Below are 22,539 nucleotides of genomic sequence, written 5' to 3'. Positions count from 1 at the left end.
GGCGGGCGGGCGCGGGCGACAGGCGGCGCGGCTGAGGCGGAGCAGGCGCTGCGGCAGGAGGGAAGATGGCGGACGAGGAGAAGCTGCCGCCCGGCTGGGAGAAGCGCATGAGCCGCAGCTCAGGTGCCGCGGGGGTCGGGGCTGGGGCGGGACCGCGCGGGCCCGCGTAGGCAGGGCTCGAGCTCGCCCCTCAGGCGCGGCGGCAGCGCTGCCTCCCTTCTGTGGGGTCCTGGCTCCTCCGCGTCGTCCCGGGGGTAACGGCCCCGGCCCGCCCTGTTATGGAGGCTGCGAGCCTCAGAAGCCGCTGGGAAGCCACAGGAAGTTGAGGCAGGGGATTGGGCGGGTTAGGGCCGGGGGAGGCCGGGGCGATGGCCTTGGTCCTCCCGGCCCGGCTGATACTTCTCGGCCTAGTGCACCTGACGCCCCTGGGGGACGTCTCTGCACTTGCTGGGCCCGGGAACACCCCTGGGAAGGGGACACCCCAGTACCCTGCATAGGGCCTGGGGTGTTGCCCAGCCTCGGGTCCATCAACCTACCACTGCTAACACCCCTACCGTGTACATCTAATGCTGAGTCTGCGACATCGCCGGTGACATTCTGCCAGACGATGGCCCCTGTGCTCAGTCCCGATTTAAGAGTTAGTCACAATGATAATATTGCCGGTAACCAGGCACGTTTGTCTCTGTGTCAGGCGCTTTAAGTTCTCTCTGAATTGCCACAACTCTGGGAGCCAGGTAGTTATTACTTCCATCTTACCAGTTAGGAAACTGAGGTCAGAACACTGAAGGAATTCGTCCAAGATCATTCATTTCAGGGGCCTGGGGTTGGATTAGGACCTAGGACCTAGGCAGTTTACTTCCAGATTCCCCTGCCCATGTCACTGCAAACTCCTGAGGAGCAGACCCAGCATCTATGAGCAGGACCCGAGTCACTCTGCTGCCTCCAGAGCCCATAGCAATCGCATTTGCAGTAATAATTCTTGGTTGAGTGCCAGGTTCTGGTGAACGCTTTGCAAACATTGACTCTCCTATTAACCCCATGATGTTTGATCTCCTTATTTTCTCATCCCTATTTTTCAGATGAGAAAACTGAAGTGCAGGGAGATAGAGCCCATTGCTAAGGTTTTTGAGTGAGTCAGTAGCTCAGCTGCATTTGCCCCTGGAATCCGTGCCCTCACCCACTCTGCTCTTGTCTAGCCCTGGCCTGTGGCTGGGACCTCCAGCATAAACTGAATGCTTTGGGCCCCTTTCTGCTATTTCTGCTCAGTTCAACCCAGATGGCTTCCTTTATGGGTTACACTCCATGTCACCCAAGCGAACTGTCAGCCTTTGGAATGACACCCAATAGGGTCTTTACTTCCAGCTTCTTGTTCGTACTCTTTACTCCTTTGAGCCCCTCACTCCCTGGGTAACATCTTGCCACCAATAATGCTGGTTCCTAGCTCTGCAACACCGTGCACTGGATAGTAACTAAGAGCAGAGCTTTCGGGTGTGACGTACCTGAGTACGGTTCCTGTCTCCCCCATGTGTGCCTGGAGCAGAGTAAACACTCAGGAAGCTATACCCATTGATGCCATTCCCAGAGATGCAAAAGGTGAGGCCTCCATTTTGTCGCCTATACAGTGGAGATAATAAAGGCTATCCCACTCTTAATGTTTGCCAGTTTCCATCCTAGCCATTTTGCAGATGTGTGAGCTAATTTAGTACTTTATTTTTACTGTTATTTTTTAGAGACAGTCTCACTCGGTGGCTCAGGCTGCAGTGCAGCCTCTGACTCCCAGACTTAAAAAATTCTCCCACCTTAGCCTTTCAAGTAGCTGGAGCACAGGCACGCACCACCATGCATGGATAATTTATTTTATTTTTTTTATTTATTTTGAGATGGCGTCTCGCCATCACCCAGGCTGGAGTGCAATGGCATGATCTCAGTCACTGCAACCTCTGCCTCCTGGGTTCAAGCGATTCTCCTGCCTCAGCCTCCCAAGTAGCTGGGATTACAGGTGTGCTCCCCACCCCGCCCACCACACCTGGCTAATTTTTTTGTGTCTTTAGTAGAGACCAGATTTCATAATGTTGGCCAGGTTGGTCTCAAACTCCTGACTTCCTGATCTGCCTGCCTCAGCCTCACAAAGTGCTGGGATTATAGGTGTGAGCCACCATGCCCTTTTTTTTTTTTTTTTTTTTTGAAACAGAGTTTTCACTCTTTTTGCTCAGACTGAAGTGCAATGGCACAATCTCAGCTCACTGCAACCTCCACCTCTTGGGTTCAAGCGATTTTCCTGCCTCAGCCTCCTGAGTAGCTGGGATTACAAGCGAACACCACCACACCCAGCTAATATTTGTATTTTCAGTAGAGGCAGGGTTTCACTATGCTGGGCAGGCAGGTCTCGAACTGACCTCGTGATCTGCCCGCCTCAACCTCCCAGAGTACTGGGATTACAGGCATGAGCCCTGGCGCACAGCTAATTTTGTATTTTTAGTAAAGACAGGGTTTTTCCATGTTGGTCAGGCTGGTCTTGAACTCCTGACATCAGGTGATCCGCCTGCCTCAGCCTTCCAAAGTGCTGGGATTACAGGCATGAGCCACCATGGCAGCAACTGGCCCAATTTTTAATTTGTTTATTTATATATTTATAGACAGAATTTCACTCTGTTGTCCAGGATGGAGTACAGTGGTGCGATCTTGGCTCACTGCAACTTCTGCCTCCCGGGTTCAAGCGACTCTCCTACCTCAACCTCCCGAGTAGCTGGGATTACAGGCGCCCGCCAACATGCCCATCTAATTTTTATATTTTTAGTAGAGATGATGTTTCACTGTGTTGACCAGGCTGATTTCTAACTCCTGACCTCAGGTGATTCAGCTGTCTCAGCCTCTCAAAGTGCTGGGATTACAGACGTGATCCACTGTGGCCAGCCTGGTGTTTTTTTTTTTTTTTTTTTTTTTTTGAGACAAAGTCTCACTCTATCACCCAGGCTAGTGTTTAGTGGCATGATCTTGGCCCACTGTAGCCTCTGCCTTTTAGATTCAGGCGATTCTCCTGCCTCAGCTTCTCAAGTAGTTGGGATTACAGGCATACACCACCATACCCGGCTAATGTTTGTTTGTTTGAGATGGAGTTTCCCTCTTTTTGCCCAGGCTGGAGTGCAATGGCACAATCTCAGCTCACTGCAACCTCCACCTCCTGAGTTGAAGCAATTCTCCTGCTTCAGCCTCCTAGTAGCTGGGATTACAGGCGCCCGCCACCATGCCCGGCTAATTTTTTTTGTATTTTTAGTAGAGACAGGGTTTCACTGTGTTGGCCAGGCTGGTCTCAAACTCCTGATCTCAGGTGATCAGCCCGCCTCAGCCTCCCAAAGTGCCGGTACAGGCAAAAGTCACTGTGCCCGGCCAATGTTTGTATTTTCAGTAGAGACGGGGTTATGCCATGTTGGCCAGGGAAGTCTCAATCTCCTGACCTCAGGTTATCCACCCCACTTTGGCCTCCCGAAGTGCTGGGATTATAGGCAAGAGCCATCGTACTTAGCCCTTTTTAAAATGTTAAAAAATTATTATTTAGTTATTTCAATGATCCTAAGGTAGGAACTGTTGTCTCCATTTGACAGGTCAGAAAACTGAGGCTCAGGGAAGGTAGATCACATTTGAGCCCAGGTTCAGATTTGAACTCAGGTGATCTGACTGCTGAGTCCATGCTTGCAGTCACTCCCTCTCCCCAAGCTTCCTCTCTTCCATCACCCTGGGTTATTTTCCTCCTTGAAGTTATCAGATTGAAATTATACTGTGTTTCATTTGCTTGTTTAGTGCCTGTCTGCTCTCACCTAGAATGTTAACTCTCTAAGGACAGGGACTGTGTCCTGCCACATTGGCCCATGTCTGGAGAACCTGTGGCATGTGGTGGACATGCTGTGGATTTACTGAATGAAGGCACTCCCCCAGGCCAGGCCCTTACCCTGGCTTCTGGCTGTGGGCCCAGGTAGTATCCTGTGAGCACAACCCCAGATGAATTCCCACCTGCCCTCCCCTCCAGGCCGAGTGTACTACTTCAACCACATCACTAACGCCAGCCAGTGGGAGCGGCCCAGTGGCAACAGCAGCAGTGGTGGCAAAAATGGGCAGGGGGAGCCCGCCAGGGTCCGCTGCTCACACCTGCTGGTGAAGCACAGCCAGTCAAGGCGGCCCTCATCCTGGCGGCAGGAGAAGATCACCCGGACCAAGGAGGAGGCCCTGGAGCTTATCAATGGTGAGCAGGGCAAGGGCAGGGGCTTGGGAGGGGGTCTTGTTCCAGATGGGCCTTTGTAGAAGTCACACCAGACCCTTCACCCCAGCTTGCTCAGCTACCAGGAGTGGTGTTGGCCAATACAAAAATGCCAGTACATGACCCTGACCTTCACAGCGGCCGTTCTCTTTCCCTTCTGTCTGGCATTTGAAGGTGAGTCAGGTAAGGGCAGAGGACCCAGCCTGGGGGCTGGCAGACCCTGGTTCAGGTAGAAGTGTGCCTCTGTGAATTCTATGACCTTTAGAGGGGGACTCATGTCACCTCCCCTAGACTTAGCTTTCTCTGTAAAATGGGCATCCTCTGAGGTCCACTGTGAAAGTTCCAGGGAATAAGGCAATGCATTTTGCACAGTGGGCCCTCAGGCTGTGGGAACTGTTGTCAATAGTAGTATCATCCAGTAGGGGCCTGAGTCACATATGTGGGTAGATCAGAGAGAGCTGTCAGAAAGGTAGTGAGTGCATACAAGGCACGGTGGCTCATGCCTGTAATCCCGGCACTTTGGGAGGTCTTGAAGGGCAGATCACCTGAGGTCAGGCCTGGCCAACATGACAAAACCCCGTCTGTACTGAAAATACAAAAATGAGCTGGACATGGTTGTGCATGCCTATAATCCCAGCTACTAGGGAGGCTAAGGCAAGAGAATCACTTGAAACTGGGAGGCGGAGGTTGCAGTGAGCTGAGATTGCACTGCTCCACTCCAGCCTGGGCAATAGAGCGAGACTCCATCTCAAAAAAGAAAGAAAGAAAGAAGGGTAGTGAGTGCCAGCAGAGCTAGTGAGTTAATTCTGACCTAAGGGAGGAAGCTATTCCCTTCTCTGTTCTGTCTTTCCTCTGCAGTCTGGCACTGGGGTGGCAAACTTTAAAGGCCAGATGATAAATATTTTAGGTTTTGTGGGCCATGCGGTCTCTGTCAGTTCTGCTTTGTAACTGGATAGCAGCCATAACCAGTATGTAACCAAGCACATGGTCATGGCTGTGTGCCAAGAAAACTTTTATTATTTACAAAAGCAGGCAGGATTTGGCCTGCAGGCTGTCATTTGCAGAACCCTGTCTAAAGCTGTCCAGTTTGGCTGCCACTCCCCACATGTGCTATTTCCGTGTAAATTAATTAAAATAAAGTAATATTACTGCTCAGATGCAGTGGCTCACACCTGTGATCCCAGCACTTTGGGAGGCCAAGACAGGAGGATCACTTGAGCCCAAAAAATACAAAAATTAGCTGGACGTGGTGGTGCACACCTGTAGTACCAGCTACTTGGGAGACTGAGGTGAGAGGATCCCTTGAGCCCAGGAGGCAGAGGTTGTAGTGAGCTGAGATCGTGCTACCACACTCCAGCCAGGGTGACAGAGCAAAACCCTCTCTTAAATAAGATAATATCAAAAATTGTTTCTCAATTACACTGGTCATACTTTAGCTGCTGGCCGGCATCTTGGACAGCGGGAATATAAAACATTTCCATTCTTGCAGCAAGTCGTGTCTGACAGCCTTTCTCAGAGTCTCCAAAACCTTCTTGGTCTGTCCCTGCTTCAAACAACCCATCTCTCAACCATGTCCAGACAGCCTGGGTTCCTATGCAACTCTGCCAGGTCCTGGCTTTGTGATCTTGAGTGAGTTACTTAACATCTATGGACCTCAATCTTTTTCTCCTTCTTTTGAGACAGGGTCATGCTCTGTCACCCAGGCTGGAGTGCAGTGATCATACCTCACTGCGGCCTTGACATTCCTGGGGTCAGGTGATCCTCCCACCTCAGCCTTCCAAATACCTGGGACTGTGGGCTCGTAACACCACACCTCGCTAATTTATTTATTTATTTATTTATTTAGTTTTTTTTTTTGAGACAGAGTCTGGCTCTGTCACCCAGGCTAGAGTGTGCCATGGTGCGATCTTGGCTCACTGCAACCTCCACCTCCCAGGTTCAAGCAATTGTCCTGCCTTAGCCTCCCGAGTAGCTGGGATTACAGGTGCTCACCACCATGCCCAGCTAATTTTTTGTATTTTTTAGTGGAGACAGGGTTTCCCCATGTTGGCCAGGCTAGTCTCAAACTCCTGACCTCCGGTTATCCAGCCACGTTGGCCTCTCAAAGTCCTAGGATTACAGACCTGAGCCGCCGCACTTAGCCAATTTTTGTATTTTCAGTAGAGACAGGATTTCACCCTGTTGCCCAGGCTGGTCTCAAACTCTTGGATTCAAGTGATCCTTCCACCTCAGCCTCCTAAAGTGCTGGGATGACAGGTGCGAGCCACCCGCCTGGCCGTCAGTCTTTTTGATTTATAAAATTAGTATTAGAATAATAGTACTCACCTCATAGGGTTGTTGTGAGGGCTCCTAGCTTCATACAGTAAAACGTGAATAACAGCTCCTGGCATCGGTAAATGTTCTGTCATTGTTAGCGGTTACTGTGATTGCAGTTGTTGGTTGTGGTAGCACAGGGCCTGGCAGAGTGTATGCTCGGTCAGTGCTGGCTGTGGTTTTACTCTCATCACTTGGTCCAGTCCTGGCCTTTAGGATGTTACTTCATACACACAACCGCAATGTGGCGTCGAGCACAATAAGTGGCACCTGTTAGCTTTATATGTAAGTACAATAGAGAGAAGCCGAGTTCTTGCACACAGTCTTGAAGGCTGATTAAAGAGCCAGTCTCCTGACCTCTGAGGGCAGGGACTGGAACTCTTTCCTCTGTATTCCCATCCTGCCACACAAAGCCTGGCCCAGAGTCAGTCTCCCAGCCTTGTTTTGTGAGCCAATAGGAAGCAAGAAGGATTCCTGGCAGAGGACAGGGCAGAAATAAATGTCTAGAGCTACGATGTAGCCAGGACTCTGGGGAAGGCTTTGCAGGGAGCTGGGGGTGGTGAGACCCTTCACAGCCATGTCTCAGCTGAGTTGAGGGAGGGTCCTTGTCAGATGAGGAGGTTGGGTTCTTTCCTGGAGGCAGCAGGACATAACATGGCCATGTGGGATCAAAGGAACCCAGCAGTTCCCTGCTTTCAGGAATGATCTGTGAAGCTAGAATGTCAAGGGGCAGGGAAGCTGGAAGGCCCAGAAGGTTCTGGCTGCCCCAGGGCAAGAGGAAGAAGTAGGGGAGAAGCCAGGAGAGAATCGCAAGATGACCCCTCGGGTCTCCACAGCTCTAGTGATCTCTGTTCTGAGGCTTCCGGACCCGATAAGAGTGAGCAGGAGGGCACAGCATTTGGGGATGAAGTGGCATGAGGTGGGCTCCTGGGGGTCAGCAGAGTAGCCAGGCACAGGACAGAGCTGCTCCGGGCAATCCTGGTGAGAGCTGGCAGAAGGCTGAGACCGATGGGGGCAGTGAGGACAGTGAGGAGGCACGGGTCTGGGTGTGGTGGTCGAGAGCATCTCCCCCATCTCTGGGTTGGACAGGTGCGCCTCATAAGCAGCCGGGCCCTGGGGCCTAGCCGTAGGTACCTGCAGATTCGAGAATGTCAGCAGGAGCCCCTCCTGCGCACCTGGTGGAAGCTGTGGGAGGAATTGCAGCAAGTGGCAGTGTGACTTGAACTTGGGGGCTGGAGTGGAGGAAGAAGTGAGAGGGAGCAGACCTGAGAGAGATTCAGGAGGCAGGATGGAGAGGACTGGGTAATGGATTAGGTGGGCAGGGGTGGGGTGCCTGGGAGAGGGTCAGGGCAGAACAGCGTGGCCCACCCTGGGCTTGTATACCTTTGAATTCCAGTGCCAGCTGTGTGGTCTTCATTCCCTGAGCCTCAGTTGCCTTATCTGTAGAATGGGGAGAGGGTGGCTATGAGGATCCAGGAGTGATAGACTCAGTGGCTGGTGCATTCTGCGTGGTGGAGCCTCAACACCAGTCATGCTGGTGTGTATGGTGGGGGAACTGAGGTCAAGTCAAGGCCTGTGGTCACAGGGCAGTTCCTGCTGCCACCTCACAGCCCATAGAAAGAGTTCTGGATAGGACCGCAGGAGGCCTGGTGAACTCAGTGCACAGATGATAACCTTGGCCCCCGACCTCCCTCTCCTGGCCTCGGTATCCTCCTGCCTGAGAAAGGGCTGGGGCAGATCCCCTCGGGTCGTTAGGTGGGTACAGTGAGGTGGCCCTGGCTGAGGTGTACTCAGTAACAGATACTCATGTGTGGCATCAATGAGGGCATTGGGCACCTGGGCCTTGTTTTCTCTTGCATGAAGTGGATGTTCTCCCCCTGCCTTGGGCTTGTGCTGGGTGATCAGGAGATCATGATTTGGGCAGCTAACTCCCCAGCTGGCAATGGGGCTGAGTCTCATCATTGCCCATTTAGATCTGGTGCTCCGCCTTTGCCTTGAAGGGACAGGCTGCCCACAGCGAGAGCGGGGCCTCCATGCTTTCTTTTGAGACTCCTTTTCCCAGCATTGGCTCCTCTGCAGCTGCTGGGCTGCAGCCAGAGGCTGTCAGGGATCCGAGGGAGTCATTGCCAGTGTTCTTGTCTAAGGAGGATGGGCCATGGAGAAGCCCTCTCTGCCTGCTCTCCACCCCTCGCATGCCCAGGGCCTGGAGGGTCCCGGGGAGGCTGAGACTATGAGCAGCCATCCTACCCACATGCCCATCCCAGCATCCAGGTCAGCCCCTTGGCCCCGGTGTCCCCAAGGTCACTGACACCCTTCGAGCCTGCTGGGCTCTGGCCAGCCTCTAGCCCCTCCTGCTGGATTTTGGTCTTCTCAGACCTGACCCTGTCACCTCTTTCCCCGACCAGACACCTTCCCCTGTGGTGCCTTGGCAGCCTCGGGGAGGTATGCTAGAAGCAGGGTACTGAGCTGGCAAGGCAGAGGAGAGAGTACGTCTCGAAACCTTTTTGGGATCAAGGACCATCTCATTTGTTCCCTCCCACTTAGGTCACTGCAGTTACATTAGCTTGGACTGTTGTAACAAAATACCACAGACTGTGTGGCTTAAATAATAGTCATTGCTTTCCACAGTTCTGGAGGCCAGAAGTCCATAATCCAGGTACCCTCAGATTCTGTTCCTGGAGAGAACCCCCTTCCTGGCTTCTAGACGGCTCCCCTCTCACTGTGTGCTCACATGGCATTCTCCAGGCGCATGTGCATGGAGTGAAGAAGCATGAGCTCTTTGGTGTCTTTTCTTATACGGACACTAATCCTGGCCAGGTGTGGTGGCTCACACCTGTAATCCCAGCACTTTGGGAGACTGAGGTGGGTGCATTACCTGAGGTCAGGAGTTTAAGACTAGCCTGGCCAATGTGGCAAAACCCTGTCTCTACTAAAAATACTAAAAAAAAAAAAAAAAAAGTAGCCAAATGTAGTGGCACATGCCTGTAATCCCAGCTACTCGGGAGGCTGAGGCAGGAGGATCGCTTGAACCTGGGAGGCAGAGGTCGAAGTAAGCCAAGATTTCACCACTGCACCCCAACCGGGGTGACAGAACCAGACCCTGTCTCAACAAAAAAAGGGACCCTAATCCTGTTGGATCAGGGCCCCACCCTTATGACCTCATTTAACCCTAGTTACTTTCCTGAAGTCCCCATCTCCAAATGCAGCCACACTGGGGGTTAGGGCTTTAACAAATTAATTTGGGGTGACACAAACATTGAGTCCATAACGGATGGGCAGCTTGGATCTGTCAGGGGCCTGCTCTGCACCAGCCACTGCTTGAGTAGTCACTGATTCACTACGTGGAACAGCCTCCAGTGTGGGAGTAGCTGTTATCCCATTTTAAAGGCCAACCGAGTGAGGCTCCAAGAGATAAAGTCACCTGCCAGACTCGCATTGTTCAGGAGTGGCAGAGCTAGGATCTGAACCCGACAGAGTCCGGACTCAGCACTTGTAATGTATCCTCTTGGGCTTTGGGGATAGATACACTGTGAGCAGACTGAATGGGGTCTGCCAGCACAGACAGAGGCCGTTCTGTTTTGCATACAATTTTGGAGGGTCCTGAACACCTTGAAGCAGGTGGAGGCCACTGCTCCAGACTGAGAGCTCCTGGAGAGGCTGTCCTGCATCTATGTGATTTTAAGCTGGGCCACTTTGAATCAGGATGGGGCTCCAGCACCCATTAAATTTCATGGGTTTTGGTGCCGTTATGCAAGGCTGGGACATGTCCTGGAGGAGGCCCTGAAGTCTGGCCTTAGGGTTGCAGCCTGAGTTTCAGGCAGACAGGGCATGAGACTCCAGCATTTCTGCTTCAAGCCCTGTTGTGGGTCCCTGTCTCCCTCCTTCCCATGACCTATTTCTGTCTCATTCATTCATGAACTTCTTAAACATTCCTGAACACCTGTTTCGTGCACAGTGCTGGGTGCTGGGAGTGCAGCAATGAACAAGGCCAACCTGGCAGCCTTCGTTCCTACACTGTGAGGCAGTCAAGCAACCCACCAATAGGACGGTGGTAAATGTAGCACCCAGGGGAAGGCGTCTCACACAATGGGGACTTAGGGGAGGCTTCTTGGTGGGGACCAGAGGATAGCTGGTGAGTTTCAGGCAGGACATGAGGTTTAAACCAAGGCCTGAGAGGCAGGGGAACAGGGTGTGAGTAGGAGGACATCATTGTTTGGGGGTCGAGTACAGGCTGAGCTAACAAGACACACAGGACTGAACCCCTCAAGGTCAGCCTCGGAGAGAAGGAATTCTGGAAGAAAGTGCTTTTCTTTTCTTTTCTTTTTTTTTTTTGAGGTGGAATTTTGCTCTTGTTGCCCAGGCTGGAGTGTACTCCTGGGTTCAAGAGTGCTTTTTTAAAAAAGTCATCTCAGCTACTTGGGAGGCTGAGGCAGGAGGATTGCTGGAGCCCAGGGGTTCAAGGCCAGCCTGGGCAATATAGTGAGACCCCATCTCTGCAAAAGGAAAACAAAAACAGTCATTGCAGGCTCCCATCAAAGCAGAGAGAGCTGGCAGGTCAGAGGCAGATCTGGGTGATGTGAGCTATGGGGGTGCCAAAGTGTGGCTTTTATTTGTTCAGCAGTATGGCTTGTACACTGTGTGGGTTAGAAAGAACAACTTTGGGTGGGCTGTCCGATTTCACAGATCGCTGTGGCTGTGCCCCCGTTCGTGGCTGCTGGGGGCTGCGGCAAAGTGATGCTTGTTCAGGGCCTGGCTCCTCAGATGCTCAGGGCCTGCAGGCAGTCCTGCTTCCCTGAGGCAGGTGGGTACCCGCGGGGGTACCATGCGGTTGAGATCCCCTGGCTGGCTTAGTGGTCCAGACAGAAAAGGGACAGGGGACTCCAGTGCTGTGTGCCTAAGGCCATGGAGATACCTAGAAGTCCAGGGAGAAGAGGGGTAGGAGGGGGTCCTAGCATCATCTGGTTCAATTTGGAGTCACTGGTGGATATATCTGGCACACAGGGGTACCCCCTGGCAGCCCTGGAAGTGGAGTGTTCTGACCAAACCAGAGCATCATGGGCAGAAGCCACTGCAATGTGTCATCCCAAGAGAAGCTGGGACCCTGTATGGCATCGATGTCCCTGTTGGACAGGCACCACACAGTGCCCCACAGTGGTGGCCAGATCTGACCAGGACACGTGGGCTGGGAGGGCCAGGGATGGGGGAGCAGAGTAGTGGAGGCTGTGTCATCCCTGGAATGCAGTTCCCACAGAGGGAAGAATGATGACAGCAAGGGATGTTTGTCAGGGTCTTACTCGGTGCCGGGCACTGTGCTGTGTGTCCCAGCTGCTGGCACAAGACTGACTTAGGCTGAGGGTCAAAGGGATGTCCGGTGGGCGTGGCAGGTCCTGGTGATGTGCAACTCACACCGGAACACTGGTGGCTGCCATGACATGCAACCCAACAGGGGCTAAGGCTGTGCTCTCACGGTGGTACCATTTCCACTGCAATCGCAAGCAGGTCAGAGTGTGAGGCTGAGGGGCCCTGGGGACACTTGGATGAGTTCATTGTGTTCAGCAGATGCCACGGCTGGGTGTCTAGGCCTCCCAGCACTGGCTAGGTCACCCAGCAATGTCCCTGTGGCCTTCAGCAGGCTCCAGGCGGGTGTGTCAGCTGTGTGTCCTGGGCAGGTTGGCCAGCAGGTGTGTCGCAGCCTCATTTAGGTCAGAGGAGCAATGGGTAGAAGTCAGGGTGACGTTAAGAAACCCCCTACCTAATGTGTCAGGTTGACCCTCACTCTGGAGAGAACTGGGGTCCCTGCCACTGTCAGGCCATCGGGTACACAGGGTGGGTGCAGGTCACCCAGGGGGCTGCCCTGGCTTGCTGGGGCTTTGCACTGCTGGTCTAGGGAGGACACTGGAAGGGACACCCGTTCATGTCAGAGCAAAAGGATTGGGAGTAGGGCAGGCTTTGGCCCATGAGCACCTGCCCGGTGGCACCCTGGAGTCAGGAAGGTGGCAGGCCGTTCCTGGCACATGTACAAGTGTGCATACACAGTTGCTCACACACATTCACACCCCACACACCACGTGCACACACACTCAGCCCTCCCCACTTGGCTCTCGAAACATGAGTCACTCAAATGCTACTGTGTTGCCATCTTGCCCCCTCTGCTGGCAGCCCTGTTCCTCCTTTCTCCACCAGCCCTGGCCTCCCCTGCCTCCTGGAGATTCAGACCTGATGGGCTGGTTTGGGCCACACAGGGCGGGGCCATCCTGAGTTCTGCCAGCGTGCAGACTGTAGGTGCAGAGCTGGGAGAAGAGCTTTGTCGCCTGCCTCTGGGACCCTGGGACCCACGGTCTTCGAGTGTCCCTTGCAAAGCCCACCAGGGTGCCTCGGAGGCCTTTCCCAGTGCCAGGCTGTTCTTCCCAGATGGGACAGCCGGGGAGGACTGCTGTGGCAGTGCTGGGCCCTCCCTGGACAGCTCTCCTACCTCTGCCCAGAGGACGCTGGGGGCCCAGCCCCCTGCCTGGGTCAGCCTCTCCCTGCCTCCCACTCTCCTTTGGCCTGTCCAGCTTGGATACAGATTTTCCCTCAAGTGTGTGTGTGTGTGCGTGCTGAGAGAGTGACAGCGGGAGCAGAGGTGTGAGACTCACAGGGTGGCAGGGCTCATGGATGACTGGTGGGGTGCACCAAGTGCTGATGCACATGAAGGTGCATCTTCTTGGGTATGGGTGAGGACTGGTGTGACTGCGGGTGCCAAGTGTGTGTGAGGAGAAGGGTTGTAAGGAGCATGTGCACCTGTAGGGGGAGGCTTTCCAAGTGAAGTGCTGCCCCCCTCCCACCCAGCTCTGGAGCCCTCCATCCCATTTGGTAAGGTGCCCCTGCCCCTGACCTGGCACTCCCATTCCATTCCATGTCTGCAGGCTACATCCAGAAGATCAAGTCAGGAGAGGAAGACTTTGAGTCTCTGGCCTCACAATTCAGCGACTGCAGCTCGGCCAAGGCCAGGGGAGACCTGGGTGCCTTCAGCAGAGGTGCGCAAGGAATGGGCTTCACCAGGTCTGGGGACCCTCTCCTCCCTAAGGGGTAGAGGCTGGGAGGATCTGGGCACTGGGCTCTGGGTTGCCACATGGCCCTTCAGGGTCCAGCAGGTGGCAGCACAGCCCCTTCCTCAGGCTTCAGAGTCTGCTCTGCTGGGCAGGGCCGGGGCCACACAGGGTGGGGGCTGCAGAGCTTTCTTCCTGGCATCATCCCTACCCCGGGGGGATGGTCTCTGTGTCTCTGCACAGATATCCTCATCCTGGGCCCACCAAGGCAGATGCGTCCTGTCCTCTGCCTCTTCCTTTGGGGGTTTAAGGCTGAGTTCCCTGAGAGTCCCAGGGCATGTCCCCCAGAATCCTTCTCAGGGGTGAGAGATGGCCCTGAGTTTAGGACTGTCTGGCCAGGACAGTGGAAATCAGGGGCAGAGGGGACCAGGCATCCTCCTTTTCCTTCTCGGGGTCTGCAAACATCAGAGAGAGGCCAGGCTGGGGTGTGGAGTGTGGGGTGCAGGCATCTGAGGGAGGTGGGGGTCCAGCATGGGGCCAGCAGCTTCCCACCTGCTCCGAGGAGGCCGGTGGGACAGATGACCTGGCAGGGCTGAGAACCGGGCCCAGGGAGATGAGTTCACTACCAAAATGACCCCTAAACACGCAGCAGCGGCTGCAGCCCTGCCTGCCATCCTTCATGCTGTTCTCAGGCTTCCTGGGGCCTCTTTAATGGCCCTGCCATCCCCAGCTGGGCCGCCACTCAGCACCGGCAATAAACACGGTGACGGATGAGTGTGGACGAGTGTGAGGCTCAGCACGGGCAGGAGTCCCATCTGTTGTGGCTGCCGCCCGCCCTGCCTCATCCTGGCCTCTGACAACCCCGCCTTGACACCCCCACCATCCCTCCCGGCTCCCAGGTCAGATGCAGAAGCCATTTGAAGATGCCTCGTTTGCGCTGCGGACGGGAGAGATGAGCGGGCCCGTGTTCACGGATTCCGGCATCCACATCATTCTCCGCACAGAGTGAGGGTGGGGAACCCAGGCCTGGCCTCTGGGTGGGGCAGGGCGGCTGGGCCCGCCAGCTCCCCCACTGCCTGCCGGCCAGTGGTCAAACCCCCTACTCCCTGCCACCGTCACACAGTATTTATTGTTCCCAAAATGGCTGGGAGGGGGCCCTTCCAGATTGGGGGCCCTAGGGTCCCCACTCCCTGTCCATTCCCAGTTGGGGCTGCGACCGCCAGGCTCTCCCTTAAGGAATTGACTTCAGCAGGGGTGGGAGGTGCCCAGAACCAGGGCAGTGTGGTGGGAGGGGTGTTCCAAAGAGAAGGCCTGGTCAGGCAGAGCCGCCCCGTGTCTCCCCAGGTCCTGGAGGCAGACTCGAGGGCCGAGTTGTTTCTAGTTAGGCCACGCTCCTCTGTTCAGTTGCAAAAGCAAACACTCGTGCGGCCCAGCAGTGGGCCCTCTGAGCAACCGTGCAGCACCCTTTTACCCCCAATTAAACACCCAGAACCACTACTCCACTCTCTTGTGTCTCATTTCTCCCCAGGGAGGCATAGGGGGCACCATGTCACTGGGAGGGGATCACAATCCCCCATCCTAAGGGTCCCAGCTGTGCGTTCTCCCCAAGAGGCTCCCCCTTGCCCTGGGCCAGGGGGAGTCTCAGCAGCTGGCTCTCAGGGACATGGGCACCGTTCAGCCACCCAGCACCCTGAGACCTGCTTCCCTGGCATCTCAGGTGCTTCTGGAAGGTTCATAGGTCCAGCCCGGCACCCAGCCAGCACCCGCTGCAGCTGTGGTTACCATGACAACAGGGCCCTCCTGGACTGGAGGGGGATGGGAGCAGACACAGCTTCCAGTGCCTGAAGTGGGACAGGGGATCCTGGGGTGGGTGGTGAGGAGATGGGGTCCCCCACCAGTGTTGGGGCTGTGGGTGTGGCCTGCCTGATCCCCATCCCCTGTTCAGTCAGTAGGCTGTGGGTCTGTTAGATGGAGAAGTGGTTATGCCTGCACACCCTATCCCCCCTCCACTTGATGGGGACCAGCCCAGATTGCGGGGGTGCCTGGCTGGCATTGCTTAGGAACCTGAGCAACTAAAGCCCAGCCCCAGGGGACCTCCCCTCCCCCAAGTGCTGAGTTTCTAATAAAGGCTGAGCCTCATAAACAATCACCTGCGCCTGCTCCCATCTGGCTGGCTCCGGGAGCAATCGCTCACTCGCCTGCTGCCTGCCTGCTGGAGCGTTTGTCATTAAGAAGGTTTAATGGGTTTCCTTTCAGCTCCAGAGGGCTGGGGAGACCGGCTGCATGGCTACACCACCAGGCAGAATGTTCTCCCATCCTCGCCTGGTGGAGTGGGGTAGGGGGTCAGGCAGCAGCCTCACCATTCACACCAACAGTTGGATGTGGGGTTGGGGAAGGGACTACACCCCTCCTGCAACAGTGGAGGGCCTGGGTCTGGAAGGATCGGAAATTAGTGGCTGGGGCCCAGACGGTTTGCTGAGTTCCACTCCAAGGTGAAGAATGGCTTTGTGTCCTGACTGTGTCAGCAGCAGGGTCCAGGGAAGGCTGTGCATCATCCTGTGTGGGAGCCGCTGCCCCTACACCTGTGTGTGTATGTGTGTGTTTGCCCAAGATTGTGTGGGGCCATGTGACTGGTTGTCCCTGTGTCTGTCCTGTGTGATTCCAGGAGTCCCCGTCTGGGTGTGACCACCTGCCCCTCCAGGCCCCCCCGAACTTGTCTGTGCAGTGGCCAAAACCCAAATGAGAATGTCACTGTTAGGTAAACATGCCACCAGAGCCCACTTCGGGGCCAGTGATTCATTATTAAGCAGCTTCGAATTCCCTCATCTCCCCCCCACCCCCTCCTGCCTGGAATCGGGGCATAAATCCCAGGCCTTTAGGTTGGCGACAGTGTAGTCTACCCTAGTGCCATCTTTTACAGGCACCTCCCAGGTCAGACCCACCCCAGGGGGCCAATCTCCACGTGCTCCAGACTTCTGTGGCTGCTGGGAAGGGCTGGAGCAGGTCACCTTGGGGGAAACAGGGTTACTGACCCAGGATTGGAGTTGGCGTCCCTGTTCCCATGTTTGTGACAGGAGGGAAAGTCAATGAGTTAACAGTGGACAGCCAAAGACACACACATGCACACAGATTGATCCTGGCCTGGGAAGTTAGCCTGCCCATCCTTGTTTGGAACAAAAGCCACAAACTAAAAAGGAGCACTGAGCGTGTGTGTGTGTGTGTGTGTGTGTGTGTGTGTGTGTGTTAGAGAGAGATCGCTCTGAGGACCTGATATGATGGACACACCACCACCCAGCCCCAATCTCAGTGTGAGAATGTGGCTTCCCAACACTCAGCATATCATGGACAAAGACTGTGGACCTCAGCAGCCTCGTTTCTCCACCTTTCTTTGGGAGAATCCAGTATCTAAGGCCAATAAACCACCCCGTCCCCCCACCCCCCGTGGAGACCCTCTGCCTCCAAATAAATGTAAATTGGGGTGGGAGTTGGGAGATACAGATGTTCTAGATGTCCAGCTTTGTGCTGCTTTTCATTTCATTTTTTTCAGCAGGTACAAAGTAAAGTGCCTCTCCACGTGCTAATCTGGGAATGAATCCTTTTTCTGATGTCAAACATAGTCGTTTAAATGGAAATTAATTGCTTTTCTTGAGGATTTCTCTAAAAATTGGTTTTAAATGAGTACATTAGGCAGTCCTATTTATTATTCATTGGTTTCGTTCCCAATATGGCCCCAGTATCCGAGTTCCCGGAGATGCCAGCACAGATCGGAGATAATTTAATCAGGGAAGCCATTAATTACAGATGGGGAGAGCCTCTCCCGGGAGGAGTGGGGAGCGGCCCCTCTGCGGCCTCAGCGGGGTAGGGGTCTGGGCCAGTGGGGTTCAAATGATGTTTCTGCTGTGGATTCAATAGGGACCACCCATTGGGGTCAACATGGGGCAGGATCACCTGGGCAGCACTCCCTACCTTCATTCTTGGTCACTTAGCCCCAAGGATGATGCTCCTCACCTTCCTTTTCTGTTTTTTTGAGACGGAGTTTCACTCTTGTTGCCCCGGCTGGACTGCAATGGTGAGATCTCAGCTCACTGAAACCTCCACCTCTTGCCTCAGCCTCCCGAGTAGCTGGGATTACAGGCATGCGCCACCATGCCTGGCTAATTTTGTATTTTTAGTAGAGACGGGGTTTTCCATGTTGGTCAGGCTGGTCTCGAACTCCCGACCTCAGGCGATCCTCCCACCTCGGCCTCCCAAAGTGCTGGGATTACAGGCGTGAGCCACCAAGGTGCTCCTCACCTTTCTTGTACCCCTCCCAACTAGCCTGGCTGTACCCCTTAGGCACACCTCACGCAGGCCTTCAGACAGACCTAGATCACATAAAGCCCTCATCTGGTTCTTCTCCTTCTGTGACTTCCCCTCCCCCGCCTTTAGCCAGATCTCTAAGGCTGCTGAGGACTTAGCTTCTCCTTTTTTATTTTTTAATTTGAGACAAGGTCTCACTCTGTGGCCCAGAGTGCAATGCAGTGTCACTCATGGTTCACTGCAGCCTTGAATTCCTGGACTCAAGAGATCCTCCCACCTCAGCCTCCCGAGTAGCTGAGACTGTAGGGGCACACCACCACGCCTGGCTAATTTTGTAAATTTTTTTTAGAGATGGGGTCTTACTATGTTGCCTGGTCTTGAACTCCTGGCCTCAAGCAGTCCTTTCACCTCAGCCTCCCAAAGTGCTGGGATGACACACACGAGCTGCTGTATCTGGCCCACTCCTGGTTCGGTCCCTTCCTGTCTCCTCCCTCATACTCTTCTTTCCTGCCTCCAAAACTTCCTGTCTTTTCCTCTCCTTCCCCTCCAAGAGTTCTGGTCCCCCATTAAGGGCTCTCCCTGCCCAATCCCTCTTCCAGGCAAACGGGCTCCAAGTGTAGGGTATGAATGTGTTCAACTGAAGGCACCTGAGTGCCCGTTTAGGCTGTTTCTAGCTTTTTTGTGATTAGTTAACTCAGCACAGATGTGACTTGTTGAAAAGCAAATTTTGAAATTACAAAGCAACAATAGAAAAAAAGGAAAAATTCAGCTGGCCCCTACTTTTTTTTCCCAGCATCTTTTCATTCGATTCAATGGAGCCCCTACTCTTTTATACTCAACTTCTTAAAAGCCAGCCCAATTGTTAAAAATCCATTAAAAGGCCGGGTGAGGCGGCCTAGCACTTTGGGAGACTTGAGGCGGGCCGATCACCTGAGGTCGGGAGTTTGAGATCAGCCTGGCTAACATGGAGAAACCCCATCTCTACTAAAAATACATAATTAGCTGGGCATGGTGGTGCATGCCTGTAATCCCAGCTACTCGGGAGGCTGAGGCAGAATTGCTGGAACCCCGGAGGCGGAGGTTGTGGTGAGCTGAGTTGGCGCCATTGCCCTCCTGGGTAACAAGAGCAAAACTCCATCTCAAAAAACAAAAAAAATTAGAAAATTGCCAGACTGGCTGGGCGCAGTGACTCACGCCTGTAATCCCAACACTTTTTGGGAGGCCGAGGTGGGTGGATCACTAGGTCAAGAGATCGAGACCATCCTGGTCAACATGGTGAAACCCCATCTCTACTAAAAATACAAAAAATTAGCTGGGCATGGTGGCGCGTGCCTGTAATCCCAGCTACTCAGGAGGCTGAGGCAGGAGAATTGCCTGAACCCAGGAGGTGGAGGTTGCAGTGAGCCGAGATCACACCATTGCACTCTAGCCTGGGTAACAAGAGCGAAACTCCGTCTCAAAAAAAAAAAAAAAATACAAAAATTAGGCTGGTGTGGTGGTGCACACCTGTAATCACAGCTACTCGGGAGGCTGAGGCTAAAAATCACTTGAACCTGGGAAGTGGAGGTTGCAGTGAGCTGAGATCATGCCACCGCACTCCAGCCTGTGTGGCAGAGTGAGACTGTCTCAAAAAAGAAAAAATGTCCAGACCACTTAGTAATGCATCAAGAGTGATCGGAGAGTGGCAATCCAGTGACAGGAGAATACTCATTTGAGGCTAGTTTTCACCGTTGTGCTAGAATTCTCAGTTGTTTTGACCAAACTGCTTTTAAATGAATTGCTTTCGATCAAAACAACTTTGGATTGGGTCTCCTCACCCATCTCCCCAAAGGGTTGGCCCTGGGGAACCCCTTGCCCCCAGTTGGCTTAAGCTTGGTTCATGGAATAAAGGGATCCTCAATGGAGAGGGATCTCCAGGCTTGGACTTCGTGGCCACCTCCACCTCTGCCCCTGTTGGACACAGAGAGCCACTGAAGCATCAAATGTCAAAGGTCCCGTTTATTCCGGCAAACCGGAAAGAAAAAGTGTAAATAAAAAAAGAAACAGATCCATGCACTGAACTCCTGGGGGTGGGGGTATGGAGTGAGGGATGAGGAATGGGTGGGAAGCAAGGAGGGAGGGACGGAAGGACAGAGTGAGAGAGGCAGAGACAGGGAAAGAGAACTCGAGAACCAGAGCCATAAAAAGAAAAAGACATCCATAAAAAGGCAGAAAGAAGTGATGTTTTAAAAGCAGAGATCAATAAAGGAGAAGAGGGGATATTGAGAAAATGGAAATACACAGGCAGAGAACAAAAGCCCAGCAAAAAGTGAGGGAGAGAGGGTGTGACAGAGACAGAGAGATCACCCTTGAGGGATACAGGCAGAATGAAAGGGGCCCCCAGAGGCCCCCCAGGCAGCAGCCTGAGCCATGGCAGTGGCTCAGGGGTCCCCAGAGGTGCTGATGACGTGGAACAGGGTGACATTATAGAGCACCTGGTGGCCGTTGTTCCAGGTATAGAGGGCGCGCTCCCGGGGATTGTAATCCAGCATTGAGATGTGGGAATACTGGTTGTGGAAAGGCACGTCCGTGTACTCGTAACTGGACGTGTTGGTGAAATAGGCGAAGTAGACCTTGGCCCCAGCCAGGTGGGAGTTGGTCACGTAGAGCACACCGCAGATCATGAAGGCCTCGCCAGCACTGCGCTTGGGGTAGCCGGTGTCCCAGGACCGCATGACCTCAAGGGTGTGCGGGTCCAGCCGGCTGACCACGATGTTGCCCGCATTCTGGTTGGTGGTGTACACGGCCCAGAGCCCACTCTCGTCCACCATGAAGTCCATGTCGGAGAAGCCGCCCCAGGAGTAGGGGAAGGTGTTGTTGTAACCGGCGCCTGGAAGGCTCCTTTGCACCAGCACGGAGCGCGAGCGGAAGTGGTATTTGACCACCACGTTGCTCTGGTACTTGTTATAGAACAGGGAGCCGTTGTATACCACGTGGCCCGTGCCTGCCCATGGCTGGGGCAGCAGGTGCTGGATAAAGTTCTGGCCTTTGATGAAGTCTCCCAGGGTGCGGAACTCCAGGACCCGGCGGCCCTTGTAATAGCCATCCATGTACCAGACCTATGGAGCAGCTGCTGGTCACTGGGAGTACCACCACCAATGACCCAAGGGTCCCAGCACCAGCCACAGCCATTAGAGATCAACAATCACTAAGTGGTCATTAGTCATGGGAATTCTGTTGACCATTCATGACCAATTATGGGTCTAGTGGAACCATTATCATCTCATGGTGGCAGCATTAATCATAGGCAATGAATTCAAGAGACGTCTTATCACTCAGTGGCTGTCCACTGACCAATAACCATGCATTATCCAGGGAATTCCTGGGCTCAGTGAGTCCCCAGGGGTTGTGGTTCCTTGGGGAACTGCATGGCTCCACTGGGACCATAATCCCAGTGAGTGCTATTGGTCTTTTTTTTTTTTAGACAAGGTCTCACTCTGTTTCCCAGGCCGGAGTGCAGTGGCACAATCACAGCTCACTGCAGCCTCAACCTCCCAGACTCAAGCAATCCTCCCACCTCAGCCCCTTGAATAGTGGGTATGTCACCAGGTCTGCCTAATTTTTTCTATCTTTAGTAGAGACAGGGTCTCACAATGTTGCCCAGGCTGGTCTCAAACTCCTGAGCTCAAGCAATCTGCCTGCCTCGGCCTCCTAAAGTGCTGGGATTACAGGCGTGAGCTACTGCACATGGCCACTGCTGGTCTTAAAATAGCCCCTAAGTGGACAACACTTAATCCCAAAGGACCCAGACATCACTGCAGCCCCTGGGGACTCACTGGGCCCAGGAATTCCCTGGTCATCAGATACTGGATGGTTAGTGGTCACTGGACAGCCACTGAATGTTATAAGACATCATTTGAATTCAATGCATGGTTAACCCTGTCACCACGAGGTGACCAGGTGTGTCATCACCATTTTCATCGTCATCATAGTTGTCATCATGTTAACTAGCATTTTTTGTTTTGTTTTGTTTTGTTTTGTTTTGGTGAGAAAGGGCCTGTGGATTTTTTGGCTTTATTTTGGAAATGGAGTTTCGCTCTTGTTGCCCAGGCTGGAGTGCAATGATGGCTCACTGCAACCTCTGCCTCCAGGGTTCAAGCAATTCTCCTGTCTTAGCTTCCCGCGTAGCTGAGATTACAGCATGAGCCACCACAGCGGGCTACTTTTGTATTTTTAGTAGAGACAGGGTTTCTCCATGTTGGTCAGGCTGGTCTTGAACTCCTGACCTCGGGTGATCCGCCCGCCTTGGCCTCCCAAAGTGTTGGGATTACAGGCATGAGCCACCGCGCCTGGCCGTTAACTAGCATTTTAAGTGTCCTTACTAGTGCTGGTTATCGAGCTAAGAATCTTAAAAATTGCAAGGCTGATATTATCCTGACCCATTTTGAAGATAAGGAAATCGAGGCTCAGAGATGTTAAGAAACCTGCCCAGATTTCCCTAGCTAAGTGGTGGAACTGGAATGGAAATCTAAGTCTGATTCCCAAACCAGCCACTTGGTTAATTCCCATACTCCCTGAGAGGCCAGCAATTATGGTGGGACAGTGGCTAGTTACTACTTGTAATCTCTGACACCAAGTGGCCACCTGGAAACCAACAGCAGTCACTGG

General features: G+C 53.7%; 2 protein-coding genes across 4 annotated transcripts in view; one reads left to right on the top strand and one right to left on the bottom strand.

The window, feature by feature from the left end:
* The first annotated feature begins 38 nt into the window (after window positions 1–38).
* PIN1 (peptidylprolyl cis/trans isomerase, NIMA-interacting 1) lies at window positions 39–15,090 on the top strand. The gene is made up of 4 exons (XM_012436333.2): window positions 39–123; window positions 4,025–4,237; window positions 13,471–13,581; window positions 14,493–15,090. The coding sequence occupies exons 1-4, from the start codon at window positions 66–68 to the stop codon at window positions 14,600–14,602; spliced, it is 492 nt and encodes a 163-aa protein (XP_012291756.1). The 5' UTR covers window positions 39–65; the 3' UTR covers window positions 14,603–15,090.
* A 4,780-nt stretch (window positions 15,091–19,870) lies between these two features.
* The window catches only part of OLFM2 (olfactomedin 2), an 81,925-nt gene continuing 79,256 nt past the window's right edge, over window positions 19,871–22,539 (bottom strand). For all 3 annotated transcript variants that reach the window (XM_021676673.2, XM_064381893.1, XM_064381894.1), the window contains exon 6: window positions 19,871–20,990. In XM_021676673.2, coding sequence (XP_021532348.1) covers window positions 20,313–20,990 — 678 coding nt within the window. In that variant the 3' untranslated portion in view covers window positions 19,871–20,312. The remainder of the gene's footprint in view (window positions 20,991–22,539) is intronic.

Source organism: Aotus nancymaae, unplaced genomic scaffold, assembly GCF_030222135.1.
Source record: "Aotus nancymaae isolate 86718 unplaced genomic scaffold, 86718_ANA_hifiasm-v0.15.2.pri h1tg000028l, whole genome shotgun sequence".
Lineage (NCBI taxonomy): Eukaryota > Metazoa > Chordata > Mammalia > Primates > Aotidae > Aotus > Aotus nancymaae.
The sequence above is the reverse complement of the archived record's forward strand: the minus strand, read 5'-3'. Positions and strand labels throughout refer to the sequence as shown.

Bases quoted from the DNA above. Each gene is read 5' to 3' on its own strand.
- PIN1 (XM_012436333.2), top strand. From the start codon at position 66: ATGGCGGACGAGGAGAAGCTGCCGCCCGGCTGGGAGAAGCGCATGAGC. The intron at 124-4,024 runs GTGCCGCGGGGG...CCTCCCCTCCAG, and splicing joins GCGCATGAGCCGCAGCTCAG to GCCGAGTGTACTACTTCAAC. The intron at 4,238-13,470 runs GTGAGCAGGGCA...CCATGTCTGCAG, and splicing joins GGCCCTGGAGCTTATCAATG to GCTACATCCAGAAGATCAAG.